The sequence below is a fragment of the Hyaena hyaena genome, unplaced genomic scaffold (assembly GCF_003009895.1).
Source record: "Hyaena hyaena isolate Hyena2069 unplaced genomic scaffold, ASM300989v1 scaffold_219, whole genome shotgun sequence".
Taxonomy (NCBI): Eukaryota; Metazoa; Chordata; class Mammalia; order Carnivora; family Hyaenidae; genus Hyaena; species Hyaena hyaena.
The window spans coordinates 1745912-1766567 of NW_024080850.1; the positions used below are offsets into that span (position 1 = coordinate 1745912).

The 20656-nt window shown below is 45.1% G+C and overlaps 1 protein-coding gene across 2 annotated transcripts in view; it reads left to right on the forward strand.

Moving 5' to 3' along the window:
• Positions 1 to 20656, forward strand: part of PI4KA (phosphatidylinositol 4-kinase alpha) — a 120563-nt gene that overhangs the window by 31407 nt on the left and 68500 nt on the right. Inside the window, exons 8-19 of one of the 2 annotated variants that reach the window (XM_039242823.1) lie at positions 540 to 688; positions 2663 to 2728; positions 3288 to 3384; positions 5738 to 5929; positions 6438 to 6538; positions 7368 to 7497; positions 8723 to 8855; positions 10087 to 10182; positions 10546 to 10729; positions 11177 to 11280; positions 14059 to 14227; positions 17799 to 17849. In XM_039242823.1, the coding sequence (XP_039098754.1) occupies positions 540 to 688; positions 2663 to 2728; positions 3288 to 3384; positions 5738 to 5929; positions 6438 to 6538; positions 7368 to 7497; positions 8723 to 8855; positions 10087 to 10182; positions 10546 to 10729; positions 11177 to 11280; positions 14059 to 14227; positions 17799 to 17849 (1472 nt within the window). The remainder of the gene's footprint in view (positions 1 to 539; positions 689 to 2662; positions 2729 to 3287; positions 3385 to 5737; positions 5930 to 6437; positions 6539 to 7367; positions 7498 to 8722; positions 8856 to 10086; positions 10183 to 10545; positions 10730 to 11176; positions 11281 to 14058; positions 14228 to 17798; positions 17850 to 20656) is intronic. The other variant, XM_039242824.1, reaches the window with a different exon arrangement.

Below are 20656 nucleotides of genomic sequence, written 5' to 3' on the forward strand. Positions count from 1 at the left end.
TTTTTTTTTTTTTTTTTTTTGAGAGAGAGAAGGTGCAAGTAAGCAAAGGGCAGAGGGAGGGAAGGAGAGGGAGAGAAAGAGAAAGAAGCGACCTCACCCAAAGCAGGGCTCGAGCTCACCTGATGTGGGACTTGAACTCATGAATCATGACCTGAGCTGAAGTCAGATGCTTTTTTTTTTTAAGTATATAATATGTCATTTATTATTCTTCCACCTGAGTTTAATTTTATTTTTTTTCCTTACAAATTGTTTATTGTCAAGTTGGTTTCCATATAACACCCAGTGCTCATCCCCACAAGTGTCCTCCTCCATACCCATCTCCCCCCTCCCCCCCACATCCTGAAGTCAGATGCTTAATTGACTGAGCCACCCAGGCACCCTCCAGCCTTTACTTCTTAATTTAAAAACAAAGGATTGGGTATAAACAAAAGCAAACTCTACACTTTTGTTGGTTATTGAGAGAGTCAGCTTGATCAGTCTGAGGAAGTATCCTGGTGGTATGTTACTGTGACTGATTTTCTGGTTCTCTTCCCTACCAGTGTCTTGCTTACCTGATGGGAGTGCCCTGGAGCCCGATCACTACTTCTCCACCATCAGTTCCAGCTTCTCAGTTTCTCCTCTTTTCAACGGCATCACCTATAAGGAATTCAGTATTCCACTAGAAATGCTTCGAGAACTCTTAAACTTGGTAAGGAAAGCACTGGTGGAACAACAGACCCTGTGTACATCTAGCAGTAATGTTACTAGTGGTGTTAGCCTGTTTTGTTTTGTTTTGTTTTAAAGAAAAACTAGGAGATTTTCAGTATTTCAGAATACCAGTTAGAAGTCATAAATTTTCAATTAAAGAAGGAAGGAGAGGAGTATTCATGGAGTCATTTGTGCGATCTATTGTCATTGAATCTTTGCACCAGGCATGTGGGGGAGGCAGCCATCCATCTGCATTTTAGAGGTAAGGCAGTCAGTGCCAAATACATCAAGGATACACAGGCAAAGGGCAGGGCCAGGGCTCAGCCCAGGGAGTCTGACCCCCCAGTCTAGTTCCTATTGCACCTGACTCCCTCCCATGCACTGCTCTTTTTAGATCAGTACAAAACCTAAACTTTTCATATTTGGGTACCTAGGAGTGACTGCTGAAGTGAAGTCAGAGAAGACATTGGTGCCATTGTCCCAATCCCAAAACAGATGGGTCTTTGATCCAGGGACTCTGAAGGTGTTATGACTGAGCTGGGTTGCTTCAGACAGATTCAAGTAGGTGGGTAGGGTGGAGATGTTATCAGGTTCCGACCCTAAAGTTGGGATTTTTTCCTTTGGAAAAAATGAGAGGAAACAAAGACTACACTTTTGAAAGCATGAAGCATGTGCTGGAGAGAGCAGCCATCTTCTTTAGTGTGGCATGTGAACAGAAGTCACTCAAAAAGAATGGCTTTAGGCTGAAGTCCTAGGAAGATATTAAAGCATTGGCAATAATTACTGAGAATAGAGCCACAATGAATTACTAAATAGCCTAGCATGTTTTTGGAGTTGCCCTCAAGAAGGAAAGCTCTTCCTCAACGAGTCAGCATAAGTGTCCCAGATGGAACGTGGCCTGGGTGGCCTTCTCAGATGGTCAAATGGCTCTTTCAAGTACCCTGTCAAAAATCCCAACTGAAGGCTGCATGTTTCAGATTCTTCATAGAGTAAATTGTTTTTTCCAATATTATTTTAACTTCTCAAGGTTAGCTCTTCTTCTGGGCAGTTTTTCATTTCTTTTCCTGGCATGTTGTTTACCATTGTCTATACATTTCAAAAATCAGTTTCTTTAAGTACTACAGTAGGAGCAGCAGACTGTTGTTTTTTTTTTGTTTTTTTTTTTTTTTTTTTTTTTAAATTTTTTATTTATTTCTAGGAGAGAGAGAGAGACAACGTGAGCAGGGGAGGGTCAGAGAAAGAGGGAGTCACAGACTCTGAAACAGGCTCCAGGCTCTGAGCTGGCAGTCAGCACAGAGCCCGACGCGGGGCTCGAACCCACGAACCGCGAGATCATGACCTAAGCGAAAGTCGGACGCTTAACCGACTAAGCCACCCAGGTGCCCCAGCAGCAGACTGTTTTTACCAGGACGTTCTGAGGTCGACAGAATAGTTCATCCCTGTACTAAGTGCTGGTACAGAGACCAGGTGGAAATAATATCTTCTGTTAGAAAGTTAGAATGTATGTTGGACTCTGAGTACCTAGGCAGCTTCAGACGAGCCAGTGAACCAGGCCTGTGGGAAAGGCGAAATCGTCAGGGCTGAGGACCATCTGTGAAGGTGTCCCTGATGTCTGGGAGGAGGTTTGGGTGAATTGTCAGTGATGCCCAGAGTCTGAATGCTTTTACATCCTGGAAATGAAAATCTAATCTGTCAGTAAATTTGAGGGAGTTGGTTCCTTTCCTCTTTTTATGTTATTCCAATTGAGGGCAAGAAAACACATTCCAAGTGATGGAAGAATTAAGGACATTTTGTGTGTATAGTTTGATGTGGAGCTATAATGAATATATTGTTAGTCTATCATTTCCATCCAATTTTTCATACTTGTTCTATGTTTTTATCTGTCAACATGATTTGTTCTTCAGTAGAAGGAGCTGACATTCCTGTCTCTCACTGTGTTCATCACATGCCTCATGCGATCTTATTTCCCTGATAGGTGAAGAAGATTGTCGAGGAGCCTGTTCTCAAATCCTTGGATGCAGTCGTAGCCGGTGTGATAGAGGTACGTCCCTTTTGAGGGCGCCACCCTGAGGTCAGCCCGATGTAAACTTGTGCATGGAGAGAACTGGAAGAAGTTTTTTTTGGCGGGAGGTGGGGGAGTGGACGGCTGGAGAGACAGGCTCATCAGTGAGTTTCCAGCTTAGCTCCCATAATGGCAACACAACTGCCGCCTGAGAGCTTGCTCTGTCCCGGCTCTTTTAAATAGATCATCTCACAGCAGTCTCGTGGCTCCTTGGCTGTCTTTCTCCTCCTCCAGTTCCTGTAAGATGGCCAAAGATAGCGAGCTTTCAGCAAGAGGAGGGTTGTTTGCCCTTCTGGGATGCAGGGGGCAGCCCCCCACAGGCATCTCTGGATAGCCTGAGTTTATCTGTTGTTTTCCTCTGCCTGATGCTTGAGAGGGTGAGAAGAATAATTCAAGGGTTCCAAGTGGTAAATCAGGATAAATGGTTGTTCTGTCTCTCTAATGCTGTGTCAGGAATATAATACCCAGGCCTCTCTAGAAGGCAGAGGTCCAGGGGAGAGTTTCTGTGGCATGATCATGTGCCTCTCCTCCCTCACAGGCCAATCCTAGTGCTGATCTCTACTATACCACGTTCAGCGACCCTCTCTACGTGGCCATGTTCAAGATGCTACGCGACACTCTGTACTACATGAAAGGTAAAGATGGTTTGTGCTCACATGTGACAGTGATGACACTGGGTTCCAGGGCACTGCCACAGGTCTGTACTTCCTTTCTGCTGGGGCCGCTTTAAAACACACAAGTAGCATGTCACATTACTGAAATTTCGAGAAAAAGCAAGTAAGAGGAAAAAAATCTGTCCATGATCCTGTGCTTCTAATACCATCCATGATGGCTTCTTTGGTGGAATTTACTTCCTCCGGGGCTTTCCTGACATGGCCATGTTGTAGTGTCCTGATCACCTGATCATGTATATGATTCAACGTGTCTTTTTCAGATATTTTAAGAAGTTTAAAAAATAAAAAAATGAGGCACTCATAGCCTTTTTTTTTTCCCCTTAAACTTTTTATTTATTTTTTTAAATTTACATCCAAGTTAGCATATAGTGCAACAATGATTTCAGGAGTAGATTCCTTAATGTCTCTTACCCATTTATCCCATCCCCCCTCCCACAACATCTCCAGTAATCCTGTTTTTTCTCCATATTTAAGAGTCTCTTATGTTTTATCTCCCTCCCTATTTTTATATTGTTTTTGCTTCCCTTCCTGTTTGTTCATTTGTTTTGTATCTTAAAGTCCTCATATGAGTGAAGTGATATGATACTTGTCTTTCTCTGACTAATTTCGCTTAGCATAGTACTCTCTAGTTCCATCCACGTAGTTACAAATGGCAAGATTTCATTCTTTCTGATTGCCGAGAAATACTCCTTTGTGTGTGTGTGTGTGTGTGTGTGTGTGTATGTGTGTATGTGTATACACATGTGTGTGTGTGTGTGTATATATATACATATATATATATCACATCTTATTTATCCATTCATCCATCGATGGACATTTGGGCTCTTTCCATACTTTGGCTGTTGTTGACAGTGCTGCTGTAAACATTGGGGTGCATGTGCCCCTTTGAAACAGCATACCTGTATCCCTTGGATAAATACCTAGTAGTGCAATTGCTGAGTCATAGGGTAGTTCTATTTTTAGTTTTCTGAGGAACCTCCATACTGTTTTCCAGAGTGGCTGCACCAGTTTGCATTCCCAGGCACTCATAGTCTTATAACTCAGAGAAAGTGTCCTAATAGATTAGTACATGCACACACACAAGTTGAGCCCTTCCTTCCATTTTCCTTTTTGTACATTTTTAAAACATGTTTTCTGCATTCTTCTCTTAGGTTACAGGATAGTTTTTATCAATATAAGTTTTTCATTTTTAAATTTACTTACTTTGAGAGCACAAGTGAGGGAGAGACAGAAAAAGAATCCCACGCAGGCTCCATGCTGTCAGTGCAGAGCCCAACGTGGGGCTTGAACTCACGAGCCTTGAGATCATGACCTGAGCCAAAAAGTCTGATGCTTAACTGACCGAGCCACCCAGGCACCCCTCAACATAAGTTTTGATGACTGTGTGATACTCTGTCAAGCAGATATACTGTAATCCAGTTAGCTGTTTTCCTAATTCAATTTTAAGAGCTTCTGGGATTGAGTCTGGCTGGGGCCCCAGCAAGCGTTAAGTTCACAAAGGAGGGTAGAAGGGACTGCCCTGCTCAGCCTGACCTCCAGCAACCCTGAGGCTTTTTTCCCTACCTGAGATGCTTGTTGCTGGCTTCCTTGGCTCTTCTGACTTGTGCCCATCACAGGGGTTCTCCTGAGTTTTCAGGCCCCAAGGATGAGAGCTTGAAGAAGCTGTGAACTCTGGGTGCCCCAAAGATCCAGCCCTGTAGCCAGGGCATTCTCTTCTTCAGGCTGCAACCAGTTTTTGCTCTTAGCTGATAGCCAACAACCTTCTTGTAAGGAAAAAAAAAAAAAAAATTGGAGTGCCTGGGTGGCTCAGTTTCAACTCGGGTCACGATCTCATTATCTCACAGTTAGTGAGATTGAGCCCCACATTGGGCTTTGTGCTGACAGTGCAGAGCCTGTTTGGGATTCTCTCTCTCTCTCTCTCTCTCTGCCCCTCCCCAACTCATTCTCTCTCTCAAAATTAAATAAATTTTTAAAAATCACAGAAGTATTTCTTATTGTTAGTTGGACCAGTTCCCATGATGATACGTGCCAGTTTTTGTGTTTCATACATTAAGGTTTTAGTATTTTACTGCTTAAAACACAACATGGCTCTCACTTCCCTGGGAAATGGTCATTTCCTTTGAGTGCCAGGTGGCGTGTGTGCTTACAGCCAGCACAGCCTATCCAAGCTCTTCCCAGTGGGCACTCTTGAAACCGAAGGAGCCAGCAGCAGACCTACTCCTCTTGGGTTCCTGTTAGAGAAAGACCATAGAGATGCTGCCTTGAATTTTGGTGGTTTTGTTTCCACCTGCAACGCCTGCTCCCTTTCCAACAGACCTCCCAACCTCCTTTGTGAAGGAGATCCATGATTTTGTGCTGGAACAGTTCAACACAAGCCAGGGGGAGCTACAGAAGATTCTGCATGATGCAGACCGGATCCACAATGAGCTGAGCCCTCTCAAGCTGCGTTGCCAGGCAAATGCTGCCTGTGTGGACCTCATGGTCTGGGCCGTAAAGGATGAGCAAGGTGAGCACTGGCCTCTGCTGTGCCCCAGATGTCTGGTGTCCTGTCCCGCAGCTAAGGAAATGGCATAGGTGATGGGCAAGGCTACAGGGCCTGTGTTCTTTCCACTGCTTCCTGCTGGTTCTTTAGGCTTTTATGTGAAGTGGGAGCTCTGTGCTGGAGGAAAAGGTGCTTGTGTAGGGTGAACAGCAGAATGGGAAGCACGTAGTGGACTGTGGACGGCTGCCACATGCAGAGCACTGGGGACAAGAAGCTCAGGGCCAGCAGACAGGAGAGAGCAGTCATATATGACACAAGGTGGTGTTTTCACAACAACAGAAAAGGAACAGAGATGAGTTTTCAGTTAAGAATGCCTGCTGTAAATGCTTCTTGGTGTAACCACTTACTGTTAATAAAACCTGCATAAAGTATGCCTCGAGGCTTTTAGTTATGTGATTAATTTGGTGAACATGTATTTTGTAAATATTGGCCTTTGCTAATTGCCCACACCCTCCTTTGATTTTGAATTTAGGTGCAGAAAATCTTTGCATCAAGCTGTCTGAGAAGCTGCAATCTAAGACATCCAGCAAAGTCATCATTGCTCATTTGCCCTTGCTTATCTGCTGTCTGCAGGTCAGTCTCACGCTGGAGAAGCTTCGATCCCATCAACAAACCATTCTTGCTGCATCATTCAGGCTCTGGTTAGCATACCAGCAGCAGAGTATGAGCTATTGTCTTTTTTTTTTTTTTCTTAATGTTTATTTATTTATTTTGGGAGTGACGGAGTGTGAGGGAGGGGCAGAGAGAGAGGGAGAGAACCAAGCAGGCTCTGTGCTGTCAGTGAGGAGCCCATCACGGGGCTCAATCCCAAGAATCATGAGATCATGACCTGAGCCAAAATCAAGAATCAGATGCTTAACCAATTGAGCCACCCAGGTGTCCTAAGCTGTTGGTCTCTTTAGGAACCTGAACTAGAGCCTGCCGTGGACACAATTCACCAGTGAGTGGGAAGTCACTGCTGACAGTGTGCCAGCAATTTCTATCATTTCCAGGCATAGCTGAGTACTCCTATGTGAAGAGGCTACCCTTTATCTACTGGGCCATTCCCAAGGCCGCAGGCAAAGTGTTGAAGATATCTCCTGATGCCAGCTCTGCTCTCTTATCTTGCTGAAATACAAATCCCAGTAACTCTGCTGTTGTTCAAGAATCATGTTGTGTACCTTTCTCCCCTAAATTTGCTTCCAAAAGAAATGGACACACTTTAGCAATATATCTCCCCTTTAGGCTGAGCAGAGTCTAGACATTCCTCTTATTCTGTCTTTTTATGCTTTGTGGCCAAAGTGGCCCTGGGAGATTTGACCTTGGAAGTTTCTGATCAAACTTGTGTTTCTGAAGCATTTAGCATCCCACTGCTTGGGCCTGCCACATATGGGTTGGGTGACAGGTCAATGGTGTGTTACAGGGTCTGGGCCGCCTGTGTGAGAGGTTCCCAGTGGTGGTACATTCGGTGACGCCGTCTCTGCGGGACTTCCTGGTTGTTCCGTCCCCTGTGCTGGTGAAGCTCTATAAATGCCACAGTCAGTACCACACAGGTAATGAATGGCTGTACCCAAGGACACGTCTCTAGTCCCTAAACGCCATGTGCCCTTCAGGCTCCGAGAAAAGGAGTGTGTGCAAGTCCACCATGGTTTTGTGACCGAGAGGTTGTGGCTGGGCTGGGCACCCTGCTCTGTACTTGGGTTCATTCCTCCTTAGTGCCTTTCTTCATGGCTTTCCCTACATAACCCCCTCCAAGCTCTAGTTCTTTCCTTCCTCTACCCTCCTCTGGCATATACTCCTGCTTTCACTGAGGGATTTTGGCTCTTTCTGTCACTGAGGCAGTATAAAGCATGAATCCAGTGTGTCCCAGACACTGGGCCAGGAACTGTCTGTGCTCCATCTCATCTAGTTTCTATCCCTGCCTCATGAGTGTACTATCATGTTTCTATAACAAGGACACAAGTTCAGAGCAAATCTGGTCACCTGTAACAGTTAGCATTCATTAACACCTGCTGGGGCTCTAATGTACTGCTCATCCCACCCAGTCCTGTGCAGGTGGATGCTTTTTTCTCTCCCTTCAGATGACGAAAACCAACCTCCTAGCAGGTGACTTTTCCCTGGACCCCAGGATGAGGAGGGGTCTCTGTGGCTCTAAGGTTCCTGCTCTCACACACACCCCCTGCCCTTACTGGTTTTGTGCATGTTAGCTAGATAACCTTTGGGAACAGGACATGTCTCACGCTCAGGGCTGGGTGTCTGTGGGTGTTCATCAGGACTTTTGAACCATTTTTTAAGAAATTGCTATGTTGCATATTTATCACTTTGCAACCTAAATATTTTTCCCTTTGTTTAAACATGTTTGTTTCATCCTTTCTCTTCTCACTTGTGTTTCTGAAATGTTTGTGCAAATCATTTTAGAGGGGTTGCTTTTTTTTTTTTAATTTTTTTTTTTTAATGTTTTACTTATTTCTAGGAGAGAGAGAGACAGCATGAGCAGGGGAGGGTCAGAGAGAGAGGGAGTCACAGACTCTGAAACAGGCTCCAGGCTCTGAGCTGGGAGTCAGCACAGAGCCCGACATGGGGCTCGAACCCACAAATCGCGAGATCATGACCTAAGCGAAAGTCGGACGCTAACCGACTAAGCCACCCAGGCGCCCCTAGAGGGGTTGCTTTTAAAAGCTAAAAATGATTGGCATATTATTTTTGATTTTGAATTACGGACAAGGGAATGGAAAATGACAGGCTTAACCAAATACATACTTGAATTTTTACATATAGTTGCTGGTAATGATATAAAAATCAGTGTAACCAACGAGCATTCTGAGTCAACCCTGAATGTCATGTCGGGAAAGAAGAGCCAACCCTCCATGTACGAGCAGCTCCGGGATATTGCCATTGACAACATCTGCAGGTGGGAAACTGCCCAGAGGGATGGGTGACCTGGGGAGGTAGGAAACAAGTTTCAGATATAATTATTTTATTAAAAAATAAGAAACACTTGTAATTTTTTAAAGCTTGCTCCTGATTATTTTTTATTAGAATTATTTTTATTTTTTTAAATGTTTTATTTGTTTCTGAGAGAGAGAGAAACAGCATGAGCAGGGGAGGGTCAGAGAGAGAGGGAGATATAGAGTCTGAAACAGGCTCCAGGCTCTGAGCTGGCAGTCAGCACAGAGCCCGATGCGGGGCTTGAACTCACGAACCATGAGATCATGACCTGAGCCGAAGTCGGATGCTTAATCAACTGAGCCACCCAGGCACTCCTGTTCCTTATTATTTAAACCTACATCTGATTTTAAAAGAGGGATCATTGCATTTTAAAAAAATAAAGCCTCTTTTCTTCTGATTACAAACATAATTAAAAACAAAATTTGTACAATGTACAGATCCATCTAGGGTAACAACACATTGTCATGTTTTTTTTTCTTCTGTAATTTTTAGTTTAAGAGATGGGTTTTATATGATCATGTGTCCTTGCTGCCCAGGCCCCAGCTATGTGAACTCTTGTTCTCCAAACTCAGGAACCACATACATTCTGATTTATATAAAAATATATCTTTCCTTCTGATTTCTGGCTCTTTGCTCTCACAAGCCCAACCGAGAGAATATGATGGCCCCTCTCTATCAGACACATGCTTTTCTCTGCCTCTGTGGCCTCCGAGCCAAACAGATGCAGAAAGTGAGAGATGCCTGAAAAGATTTTGTGTCCTTACGGGCTTTTAAAAGTCCCCCTTTTCTTTAGGAAATAAGCATTTCTCCATATTATTAAAACCTTGATATGTTATTTAATATTCCCTCAGTTGTCCTGGGACCATCTGTCTTGAATTAGTTACTGTGACTTTTGTTAAGGAACAGTGCTGGAAATTTTACATTGGGATTAGGGTTAGTGTACCATTCTGAAGGAAACTGTTCTGGTCCAATAATGAAGTTACTGTTTCTGACTGAGATATTTATCAAGTGGGCAAAATCTGCAGCAATTCTTTGAATTCATTCTGTGTAATGACTTTCATTCAGATTTCTGGGGCAAAACTGCTCAGAGCAGTTTTTTAAACTCTGTGGACCTGACAAAGGGGAAAAAAGCAAACAAAACACTCCTCTGTTGTTCTGATGTCCAATGCCGTGTGGGTTTCCTCGCGGCCCAGGTGCCTGAAAGCTGGCTTGACGGTGGACACGGTGATCGTGGAGGCCTTCCTGGCCAGCCTCTCCAACCGGCTCTACATCTCCCAGGAGAGTGACAAGTACGTCCCATCCCTGAGGGGGCATCTGGGTGTTCCCTTCAGGCCTGTGGGGATTACCCGGTATCTTACATGTCTGTGCTCTTTCTTGCACAGCCTGGAGTTGTGCATCAGGTCCATCCCATGATTTAAGTTGAAACCTACCTTAGAGTATCAATCCTGGAACACTGTTTGGGGACAGAGAAAGATCTCTGTCTTATTGCCCAGTGCCAGAGACTTTGTTTCTTCTACTAGTTAAGGATTCTGGGGTGCCACTGTCAGATGATTGTGGTAACATTTGTCACTGTTAGCTGTGGCTTGTGTAGCTTCTGGGTTTTGTTTCCCAGAGGTCTATTCTGAGGATGTTTCTGTTTTTCCCTCTCATAGAGACGCTCACTTGATTCCTGACCACACCATCCGAGCCTTGGGACACATTGCGGTGGCCCTGAGGGACACCCCAAAGGTCATGGAACCAATTCTGCAGATCCTGCAACAGAAATTCTGCCAGCCTCCCTCCCCCCTTGATGTTCTCATCATCGACCAGCTAGGCTGCCTGGTTATCACCGGAAACGTAAGGCAGGACTTGCTGTGAAACCCACAACCCTATGCAAGCTTTGTTACACTCCTCTGACTATCAGGAATGTTAAAGTAAATAAAACTTACCCTGTAGAGTTAAGTGCTCACAACTGTTTGGACATTGAACAGGGAGATTTTTTTCCAAGTAAAAGAGAATAGTATCATGGTTCCCTAACAGCTAGAAAAAAAAAAAGAGGTTTAAACTTATTTCATGCTAATATTAATATCATGTAATAGGATTTAAATTGAAACCATCTCCCTTTTAGCTTTTGAGGTTTGCCTAAAGCTTTAGGAATGGATGCCCTTGATGATCTTTCAGGCCCTTATTATGGTCCATGCATGATTCCAGAAGCTTTCCCTCTGAATGATGGGGCGTTTTTCCAAGGAGGGGCTTTCATGGAGAAGTCATGACATGGTTTAACTGTCCCTCACTCTCTTCCAGCAATACATTTATCAGGAAGTGTGGAATCTCTTCCAGCAGATTAGTGTGAAGGCCAGCTCTGTCGTGTACTCAGCTACTAAAGATTACAAGGATCATGGCTATAGGTAACTGTCTGGACCTCATTGTCACTTTAGATCATTGACTGTTTTTAGCCTCTTTGAAAGTGTGAAGTTTGGGGATTTGTTTCTTGAATAAACTTTTCTTCCTACAAAAGCATTATGTGTTACAAATTAGGGCATGCAGAGGCAGGAAGTGAAGCCCCCATGTGACTGCCATCAGGAGCTCAGTATCTCAGTGTCATTACCCCAAACCCTCCCTGACTCCAGACAGGCTCAAAGCATCCACCCATCTGACCCACTTTTTTATGTAATAGCACCTCAGCCATGCAATTAACGTTCCCCAGGTGCCTGTCACCTTTAATGGCTATGTAGTGTCTCATTGTATAACAACACTGAAATATTTTTTTATTTTTTAATTTTTTAAAACATTTACTTATTTTTTAATATGGATAATCCTTTATTTTGTTTTTTAAAAATATATATTGTCAAGTTGGTTTATAACACCCAGTGCTCATCCCAAGTGCCCTTCTCCGTGCCCATCACCCATTTTCCCCTCTCCCCTATCCTCCATTAACCCTCAGTTTGTTCTCAGTATTTTTTTTGTTGTTGTTCTCAGTATTTAAGAGTCTCTTATGGTTTGCCTCCTTCACTCTCTGTAATTATTTTTCCCCTCCCCCATGGTCCTCCGTTAAGTTTCTCCTAATCCTCCTATGAGTGAAAGCATATGGTATCTGTCTTTCTCTGCCTGACTTATTTCACTTAGCATAATACCCTCGAGTTCCATCCACGTTGCTATAAATGGCCAGATTTCATTCTTTCTCATTGCCATGTAGTATTCCAATGTATATATAAACAGAAAGAGACAGAGCATGAGTGGGGGAGGAGCAGAGAGAGAGGGAGACACAGAATCTGACACAGGCTCCAGGCTATCAGCACAGAGCCCAATATGGGGCTTAAACTCACAAACCGTAAGATCATGACCTGAGCCAAAGTCAGACTCCCAGCCTACTGAGCTACCCAGGTGTCCCAGCATCAAGATATTTCTAAACAGATATTTCTGGTACCCTAGCTTGGATGTTAGGTAGTTTTCCAGTTTTTCTGCTGGTAAGTGCTACGTTGAACAATTCAATAGCTATATATCTGTGAGTGTCTCTGATGCTTTCCTCAGGATAGATTCAGAGAGGTGGGATTTGGAGGGTCAAAGGGAGTAGATATTTTACATCTTCCCAAGACTGATATTTGTGTAAAGTCTGGCCAGTTTTTCCAGAAGTCTAAGATATGCTTCCTTTTCTATTCCTTGCCCTTACTGGGAATGCTGTAAGGGCATGGCACATTTTTCCACATATGGAGGATTTCACAAAGAGTTTGACAGATCAAGGGAAGAGAGGGGCAGAGAGGCGGGGCAAGAAGAGAGGTTGCCCCTCTGTTGGCATTTCTATTCTCGTCTCCTGACCGTTACATGCAGGCCTCACTCTGAGATTCTCTCTAAGTCAATTTAGTGGGTGGGAGTGTGGCTATGTGACTTCCAAAAATGATCTCACCCTCTCTATACCTCCATTTTTTCATTTGTCAAATGAATGCCTGTCTCTAGTTGTGTGGGTAATTGAGATCATCTGTGGGAGCCTAGGCTACCAGAACAGCCTGAGGACTAGTTTAGGGAGACAGTCAGCTCACCTTCCCTTTGTCCATCCATCCTGTCCATCCTGGTCTCTGTGAAGAAACTGACATATGGACTGAAACAACTCTTTCCCTCATTGCTTCCTTGTCCTGAAAGTGACTCCTGTACCTCCTTGGCCTTCACACCCCTTCCTCCATATCTTTCCTCTTGCTGTTTTCCTTTTGACCCTTGCCTCCATCTTACTGCTGTGGGCAGTACTTGGCCTTCTCCATGCCTACCAACTTTTCAACTTCTGACTCCAGTTTGTTATTCCATTAAAGCCTTTTCTGATATTGCCACCAGAAGTGGTTTGTCCTCTTCCTCACCAGTGGAAACCATTACTGCCATTTATTTGCCCTTACCTCCCAGGATTTCACATGTCTGTGAAGGGGGTGCTGTTTGCTTGGAGATTTCCAGGAGCCAGATGGTGAGCTCCGTATTTCACATGGAGTATTTAATTCCTCCTACACCCTGTGAAGAGGGAATTATTTAATTCTTGCTTTACTCAGGGGAAAACTGAGGCTAATGATGAGTTAGTCACCTAGGGTCACATAGCATGGAAGTGGCAGGGTCTGGCTGTCCCCAGCACCTTCAGAAGCCTGGCCAGCCTTACTGGTTTGCTCTGTCTGGCTGGGGAGACATCAGTTTCATATCCAGGGCTTACGTGGGGCCAGCACTGTTCTGATATAGGTTGTCCCAGGGCCACTAAGTGCTTCCTAAGTGTCTGATATGAGCTAATACTAACATCAGCCCCATGGTGGAGTGGCGTGGGGAAGAAGCTGATCATCAAAGGAAAGTTTTATAGGTGGTAATAGTGAATTAAGGCTATGTATAATTTGAAAGCAAGGTCCAGCCAGGATTTTAGCTATATAATGGGCTCTCAACACTCAGAAAGAAGTGTCCTAAGACCTTCACAAGTTCCCTAGGTGTGGATTCCTAGAACCTAAACAGTTCTCCAAGGTCCTTAATGTGTGTCTGGAGAGGTTAAAGCCATTTCTATAGCAGCTGACTTTCCTTTAGGGGCTGGTGTTAACAGAGTTGTTCATCCCCTCTGGAGGGCTCATATGTTCATAGGCACTGAGAGGGGCATGATGAGGCAGGAGTTAGCCTCACCCCAGCAGCGTAGGCCCTTCTGTTGTGGCAACTGTCATTTCTCTCTCCACCAGGCACTGTTCCCTGGCAGTGATCAATGCCCTGGCCAACATCGCAGCCAACATCCAAGACGAGCACCTCGTGGATGAGCTCCTCATGAACCTGCTGGAGCTGTTTGTGCAGCTGGGACTGGAGGGAAAGCGCGCCAGCGAGCGGGCCAGTGAGAAGGGGCCTGCCCTGAAGGTAGGCAGGAGGAAGGTGGTCACTCTGGAGCATCTGGTAAAATGCAAGAACAAGGGGGTTAAGGTTCCTTCTCAGGGGTGCTGGCAGGGGTCCTGAGGGGGCAGCTTTTTTGTAGGACCATGTCTGGCTAGTGTCAGCTGCCTCTTCCAGCCCAGGGTGGTAAGTGACAGCAACCTAGTGTGGACTCCCCCAGACTCACTCTTCCTTCTCTCAGCCATCATGAAGTCAGGGGGCTGAGGCTTTCATCAGAACACAGTGACAGCATGAGAAGGGCCAGATCTGACCTAATCTCAGGCTGTCCAGGGAGACAGGTCCGTAGAGACAGACAGAATGACAGGTCTCAGGGTCCCAGATAGATTGGGAAGGTTGAGGCAGGTTAAGCCTCCTCCTCCATCATCTCCCCTTTGACAGGTCATGTTGGAACCAGTCTCTCTTCCAGAGTCCCCACCTTCATCCTCCTTTGTCTTTTCCTCCCACCTCCCTTTCTCTCCTTCCCCTTCCACTTTCCCAGACAGTTACTGTTTGCCTGCTGTGTGCCTAGATCAGGGATCAGCTCACCTTTTCTGTAAAGGGCCAGATTGTGCTTGTTTTAGGCTCTTTCGGCCATATAGTCCTGCTGCAACTACTGAGCTCTGTTCTGGTAGCTTGCCAGTTAAAGAATGGGTGGCTGTGCTCCTGTGAAACTTTATTTCTAAGAACAGGTGGTAGATCAAATTTGGCCATGGGCCACCGTTTCTTGACCCTTGTTCTAGATGCTGGGGATATGGAAGTGAACAGGCAAAGTGCCTGCTTGTGTGGATACCAAAAACAAAATGGGGCAGTGAGGCAAGGAGCACTCTAGATGGGGCTGTGTGAGGTTCTGAGAAGATGACAGCTAAGTAAGTTGGAAGCTGAGTAAAAAGGAGCCCACTGTGTGAAAATCTTGGCCAAGGGGGAGTAACTGGTGCAAAATGGGGTTCTGAAACCCTTCGCTCTGATTTAGCCTTGCTCTGCTGGACTCCCCTGACAGTGATCTGGGTGACTGATTTATTTATTTGTTTTTTAGTGTTTATTGAGAGAGAGAGACAGGGCATAAGCGGTGGCAGAGAAAGAGAAAGACACAGAATCTGAAGCAGGCTCTGAGCTGTCAGCACAAAACCTAACGTGGGGCTCAAACTCATGAACTGCGAGATCGTGACCTGAGCTGAAGTCAGATGCTTAACTGACCAAGCCACCCAGATGCCCGCCCCCCTTTTTTTAAGTTGATTTATTTGTTTTGAGAGAAAGAGAGAGAGCATGAACAGGGGAGGGACAGACAGAGAGAGAGAGAGAGAGAGAGAGAGGGAGAGAGAGAATCTCAAGCAGGCTCCACGCTGTCAGCACAGAGCCCAATAGAAGGCTCGAACTCAAGAGCCGTGAGATCATGACCTGAGCCAAAATCAAGAGTCAGAAGTTTAACCAGCTGAGCCACCCAGGTGCCCCTTGGTGACTGATTTCTCAAGTGTCCCAGGATGGTGCACAGCCAGGTCCATCCCGATACATAAGAGACGGAGTCATCTGTCATGTCCAGTAGGGTCTTGGGCATCAGGAGAGAGGACTGCTCAGAGATGCAGGGAGGCACCTGGCCCCTGAGAAAGCAGAGGTCATGATGTGTCTGAGGGGTGTTAAAGGGTGTCTGAGGGTGTCGTTCTCTTTGCTTCCCCTGGGATTGTACCTCAGTGCCCAGAAGGCTGCCCCTTGGACCCAAGGGCTGTTCCCTGTGCCTGCTCTCACACTACGAGTTTATAGTATCAAGACTTGGGTTATAATGCTTCATTCATGGGCTGAAGGTGGGGATTGTGCCCTGGATGGTGCAGGGACCCCTTTCCTCCCCTTCAGATGCAGAGCTGTTAATTCTGTTCTTTGCAGATAATTCCTGTTTATGCTTATGCAGGGAATAACCCAGTATGTATTGAGCAACTGCTGTGCTTTCCACAGGAGATGGGGCCTCAAGGAATAAAAGGGGGCTTACAGGATTGGTGAGAGGGGCTTGGCCAACATATGCCCCATTGAAGACAAAGAGCTGTGATTATAAATTTTAAAATGACAATTATTCCCAGTCACTCTGTATTTGGGAGGTCCTCAGTTTCCAGAGAGGAGCAGGCAGGGCTGGAGATTCGGTCCCCACTGCTGAATGGCCATGGGGCTTTGGCAAACTAATCAAATGCTGTTTTCTCCCCTGAAGATTAAGTTATTACATATGAAACGCTTGAAACAGTGCATGGCACACAGGGGGTGCTCAATGCCCTTAGGTGCTACTGCTAATATAAAAAATAAATTGAATGCACTAGGGGAATGCTTCCAGAGCTTTGGCTAATCAGTGTGTACTTTGGTTTAACTTCATTTGTGTGTCCAACCAGGGAACCTACCTTTTAGAGTCATTTTTTATTTTTTTGTAGTTACTTTTTAAGTAACTCCCAAATGTTCCATAATTTGGAAAGAATATGTTTATTGTAGAAAAGATGCAGAAACTATAACTAATAGTGTAAAAGGCACCCATTATCCCTCTACTCAGATATACTCATTGTTGACAATTTCAAAGACTTCCTCCTAGATTTTTAAATGTTTGTTTATTTTTGAGAGAGTGCGAGCAGGGGAGGGGCAGAGAGAGAAAGAGATACAGAATCTGAAGTATGCTCCAGGCTCTGAGCTGTCAGCACAGAGCCTGATGTGGAACTTAAATTCATGGACTGTGAGATTATGACCTGAGCCAAAGTTGGACACCTCACTTACCGATCCACCCCTTTCCTAAATTTTTTAATGCAAATATATTTATTTTACATAATTGGTATTATATCATAGCATACACTGAAATCCTGATTTTTTTTTTTTTTTCTATTTAAAATTTGCTGGGGCGCCTGGGTGGCTTAGTCGGTTAAGCGTCCGACTTTCACTTGGGTCATGATCTCACGGTTCGTGGGTTCGAGCCCCGCGTCGGGCTCTGTGCTGACTGCCAGCTCAGAGCCTGGAGCCTGTTTCAGAGTCTGTGACTCCCTCTCTCTCTCTGACCCTCCCCTGCTCACGCTGTCTCTCTCTCTCCTAGAAATAAATAAAACATTTAAAAAATAAATAAAATAAAATTTGCTGTGGGCACTTTCCAAGGTAACTAAATATTTTTCAGAAACGTGTCTTTTTTTTAAGTTTATTTATTTATTTTGAGAAACAGAAAGCATGTAGGCAAGGGGCAGAGAGAGGGAGAGACTATCCCAAGCAGGTTTCGCACTGTCAGTGCAGAGCTCGATGTGGGGTTTCAGCTCATGAACCATGAGATCATGACCTGAGCCAAAACCAGGAGTTGGACCACCCGGGTGCCCCCAAAGTTGTCTTTGTAACAGCTGTGTGGTATTTCATTATACACAGGGGCCATGCATGTTTTTTGTAATCATTCTGTTTAACACATTTCCATTTTTTTGCTATTAAAATGATGCTGGGTGAGTGTGTTTATCGCTTTGTATGTATCTCATCATTTCTTTGAAATTAACACTATGCTTGTCTTTTTTTCTTTTAATGAAAGAAATACATGCTTTTGATGACTCAATTCCATTCTTTCTAGGCTTCTAGCAGTGCGGGGAACTTGGGTGTACTCATTCCTGTAATTGCTGTGGTGAGTATTCATTAACTGAGTGGTTTCAAACTTCAGATACTGTGCTCATGTTTTCAGTAGTGCCTAGTGGTGCACCACAGATTCCTTAGCAGAATGCTGTGTGGAGGCCGCGGTGATTCTGTACATGTGGCCATGTTTCTGCCACCACCAGCTGTTCTGGGACTGTCCCATTGGTTGGTGCCTGCTGTGGCCACACCACCTCACTCCCTTTCTCCATCCTCTGCCTAAACCTCCTTGCCATTTGACCAGGGAACGCATTTTGGTTCCCTCTTATGTGGCTCCCAAGTCTGAGGTGTGACTCTGGGCTTTGTCCTGTGTCTCACACCCTGCTCTGGTGCCTCTGACCGATGGTGGGCAGGCTCTGTTTCCATCCCCTCCTGATCCCTCCCAGTAAGATGAGTCCTGGGGCATCTGCATGGTGCCTGGTTCTTGGAGCTGTGTGTTCTGGGTGGGGGGGGTTGTCATTGTTGACAGTGGGCTGGTCATACTTTGGGGTATAGTCCCTCCCACTGCCATGGTGGGCATCTCCCGACATAGGCCCCGTCCCCTGCCACAGCACTGCGATGGTAGAGAGTCTGTCTCTGTCTTATCCTCTTTACTTACAGCCACTTCTTCCCAAATGGCCTTCGTAGAAGTTGTTTTCCCCTTTCTCAGTAGTTCCCAGCTGCCAGTCCTAAGTCAGGGCCCCAGGTTCTAGTATTTGTTTTCATCTGTGATTCTCTAGCTTCCACTAAACCTACCTTCTAGTTAAGCCCTTGCTTCTGCCTGTCAATTCCTTCCCACCTCATCCCTACCCCCAGTAGTTTGACTCTTGAGCACTAACATGCATGTCCCTTCACATGGAATGCTAGAGGGACTGATCTTCAAGCTGCCAGGGTGACCCAAGGGCCTAGAGGTCAGGCAGGCAGATGGAGAGGCACCTCTGCTGATCTAAGTTTCTGTACTTACTGCATTCTGGGTGTTCATAATTTGGAATCTGGGGACCTTAGAGGTCTGATTTTAGCTGGCCAAGGTGGGTGAAAAATAACAACTGACTGGTTTATTATCGTTTACCTTTAAGATGTCACAAGTTACATTTTGTGGTGCATTCCGCATCTATTCACCTTCCTTCTGCCTGTCCTCCTCTCTTGTCTCTCCTGCCCTGTAAGTGGCCAATTCTGGAGCAGGAGCTGAGTTGCTTGCTCTCCTGCTGCCTCTGTGTCAGGACAATCTCCTTTTCCTCAATGTGCCTGAGGGGACAAGGGGCCTAGAAGTTTGCTTGCATCTGTAGCTGCCTCCCTGTCCTCATGGCTTTTCACTTCCCCTTGGGAATCTTAACCACCTTCATACCTGCAATCAGGTGCTTTCCCACAGGCTTTGAGGAGTTGAGAATGGCCAAGACTCTCAGCCACGGTGTTTTTTATCACCATATCCATTGGTTTTTAAAAACATAAACATTTTCACTTTATACTTGATATCGATTAGTGTACAATGCTGTTTTAGAAGTACCACTGTACATGGATCCTTTGGATGGAGGGAAAGGTGAAGGGCAGAAAGTCCATGGCACTCTCTTGGTCTGTTAGAGGTAAGAAGGGCTCCATGAGAGAGCAGGTTTTGGCAGCCAGGGAGCATGTTCGCGGTGACACTCAAATCAGTGAATTCTCGTGAGTTTGAACACCGGAATTCTCTGACCCAGGCACATGGGTGGAGCATGTGTAGCTGTTATCATTTAGAGTTTAATAAATGCATAGAAGAAATTCATAGAGGGCACTCTGCACTTCCTGGGAGCAATGACTGATGAGGTTGATTGGAAACACATAGGGTTTAGGGTCACAAGCATCGGGGTTGGACTCCTGTTCCTGTGTGTGGGCTCCTGGGTGACCATCACAGCTTGTCTATGCCTACTCTGCCCACAGAGCTTCTCAAAAAGATGAAGATGACCCTCTGAAGTGCTGGGTCATTGTAGGCATGACTGTTAGCAGTCATAGGCAAGCACACACTCTACTTAAAATACTTTGTTTACTCCACTGCAGTGACCTTTTACATGAATAGAATAAGTATTGTAGTCTTAACAAAAGTTAATGGTTATATTACGGGGGAGGAAACAAATATTTGATTCTATTGCTCAACAAAGAGCACAGAGATCATGGGATCTTGCATTTGTTTTCTGGTTTACCCCTTGGACCCTCTGGGAGAAGCTAGTTTCCAAAGCTTTTTAAAAAAATGTTCGCCTTTCTTTCTTTCTTTCCTTTCTTTTGGAAAAAGGTAGTCTGTTTTGGATCTTTTTATGACAAAGCATCTCCAAGTACTTAGTTCAGCGGAAGTACCAGTGGGTGTAGGGCAGAAAGCCTGGGTGTCTGTCCAAATGCAGCTTATCAGTGATTTATCAGTATCCTTAGGAGCCTGGAGGGAGTCACTGGAAGCTGGGTCATGTGATCTCTGAGACTCCTTTAGACAGCTTAGGTTTGGTGATTTTTAACCTGCAACTTTGTGAAAAGTATTTCTTTAGAAATATCCTAATTAAATTGCTTCTCTTGGTGTCTAGGCAAGGTGTTAATTAAGCACCTTGAAAGGTATCCAATGCCTAGAGTCCTGTGTGCTCCACTGTCATAAACTAGTGATTTGATAAGATATACCTCCTGCTCAGAAAACATTTGTGCACTTCCCTGAGAGTTTACAAACTGTGCCACTAGTCATTTTTGTGTCCTTGGACAGGTTACTTATTCTCTCAGTGCCTGTAAAATTAGGTTTGTGGACTAACAGATTTTAGGTCATGGACTCCTTTGAAAGCCTTGCCCTCTCTTTCCATAGAAAGGCATTTCTTCACA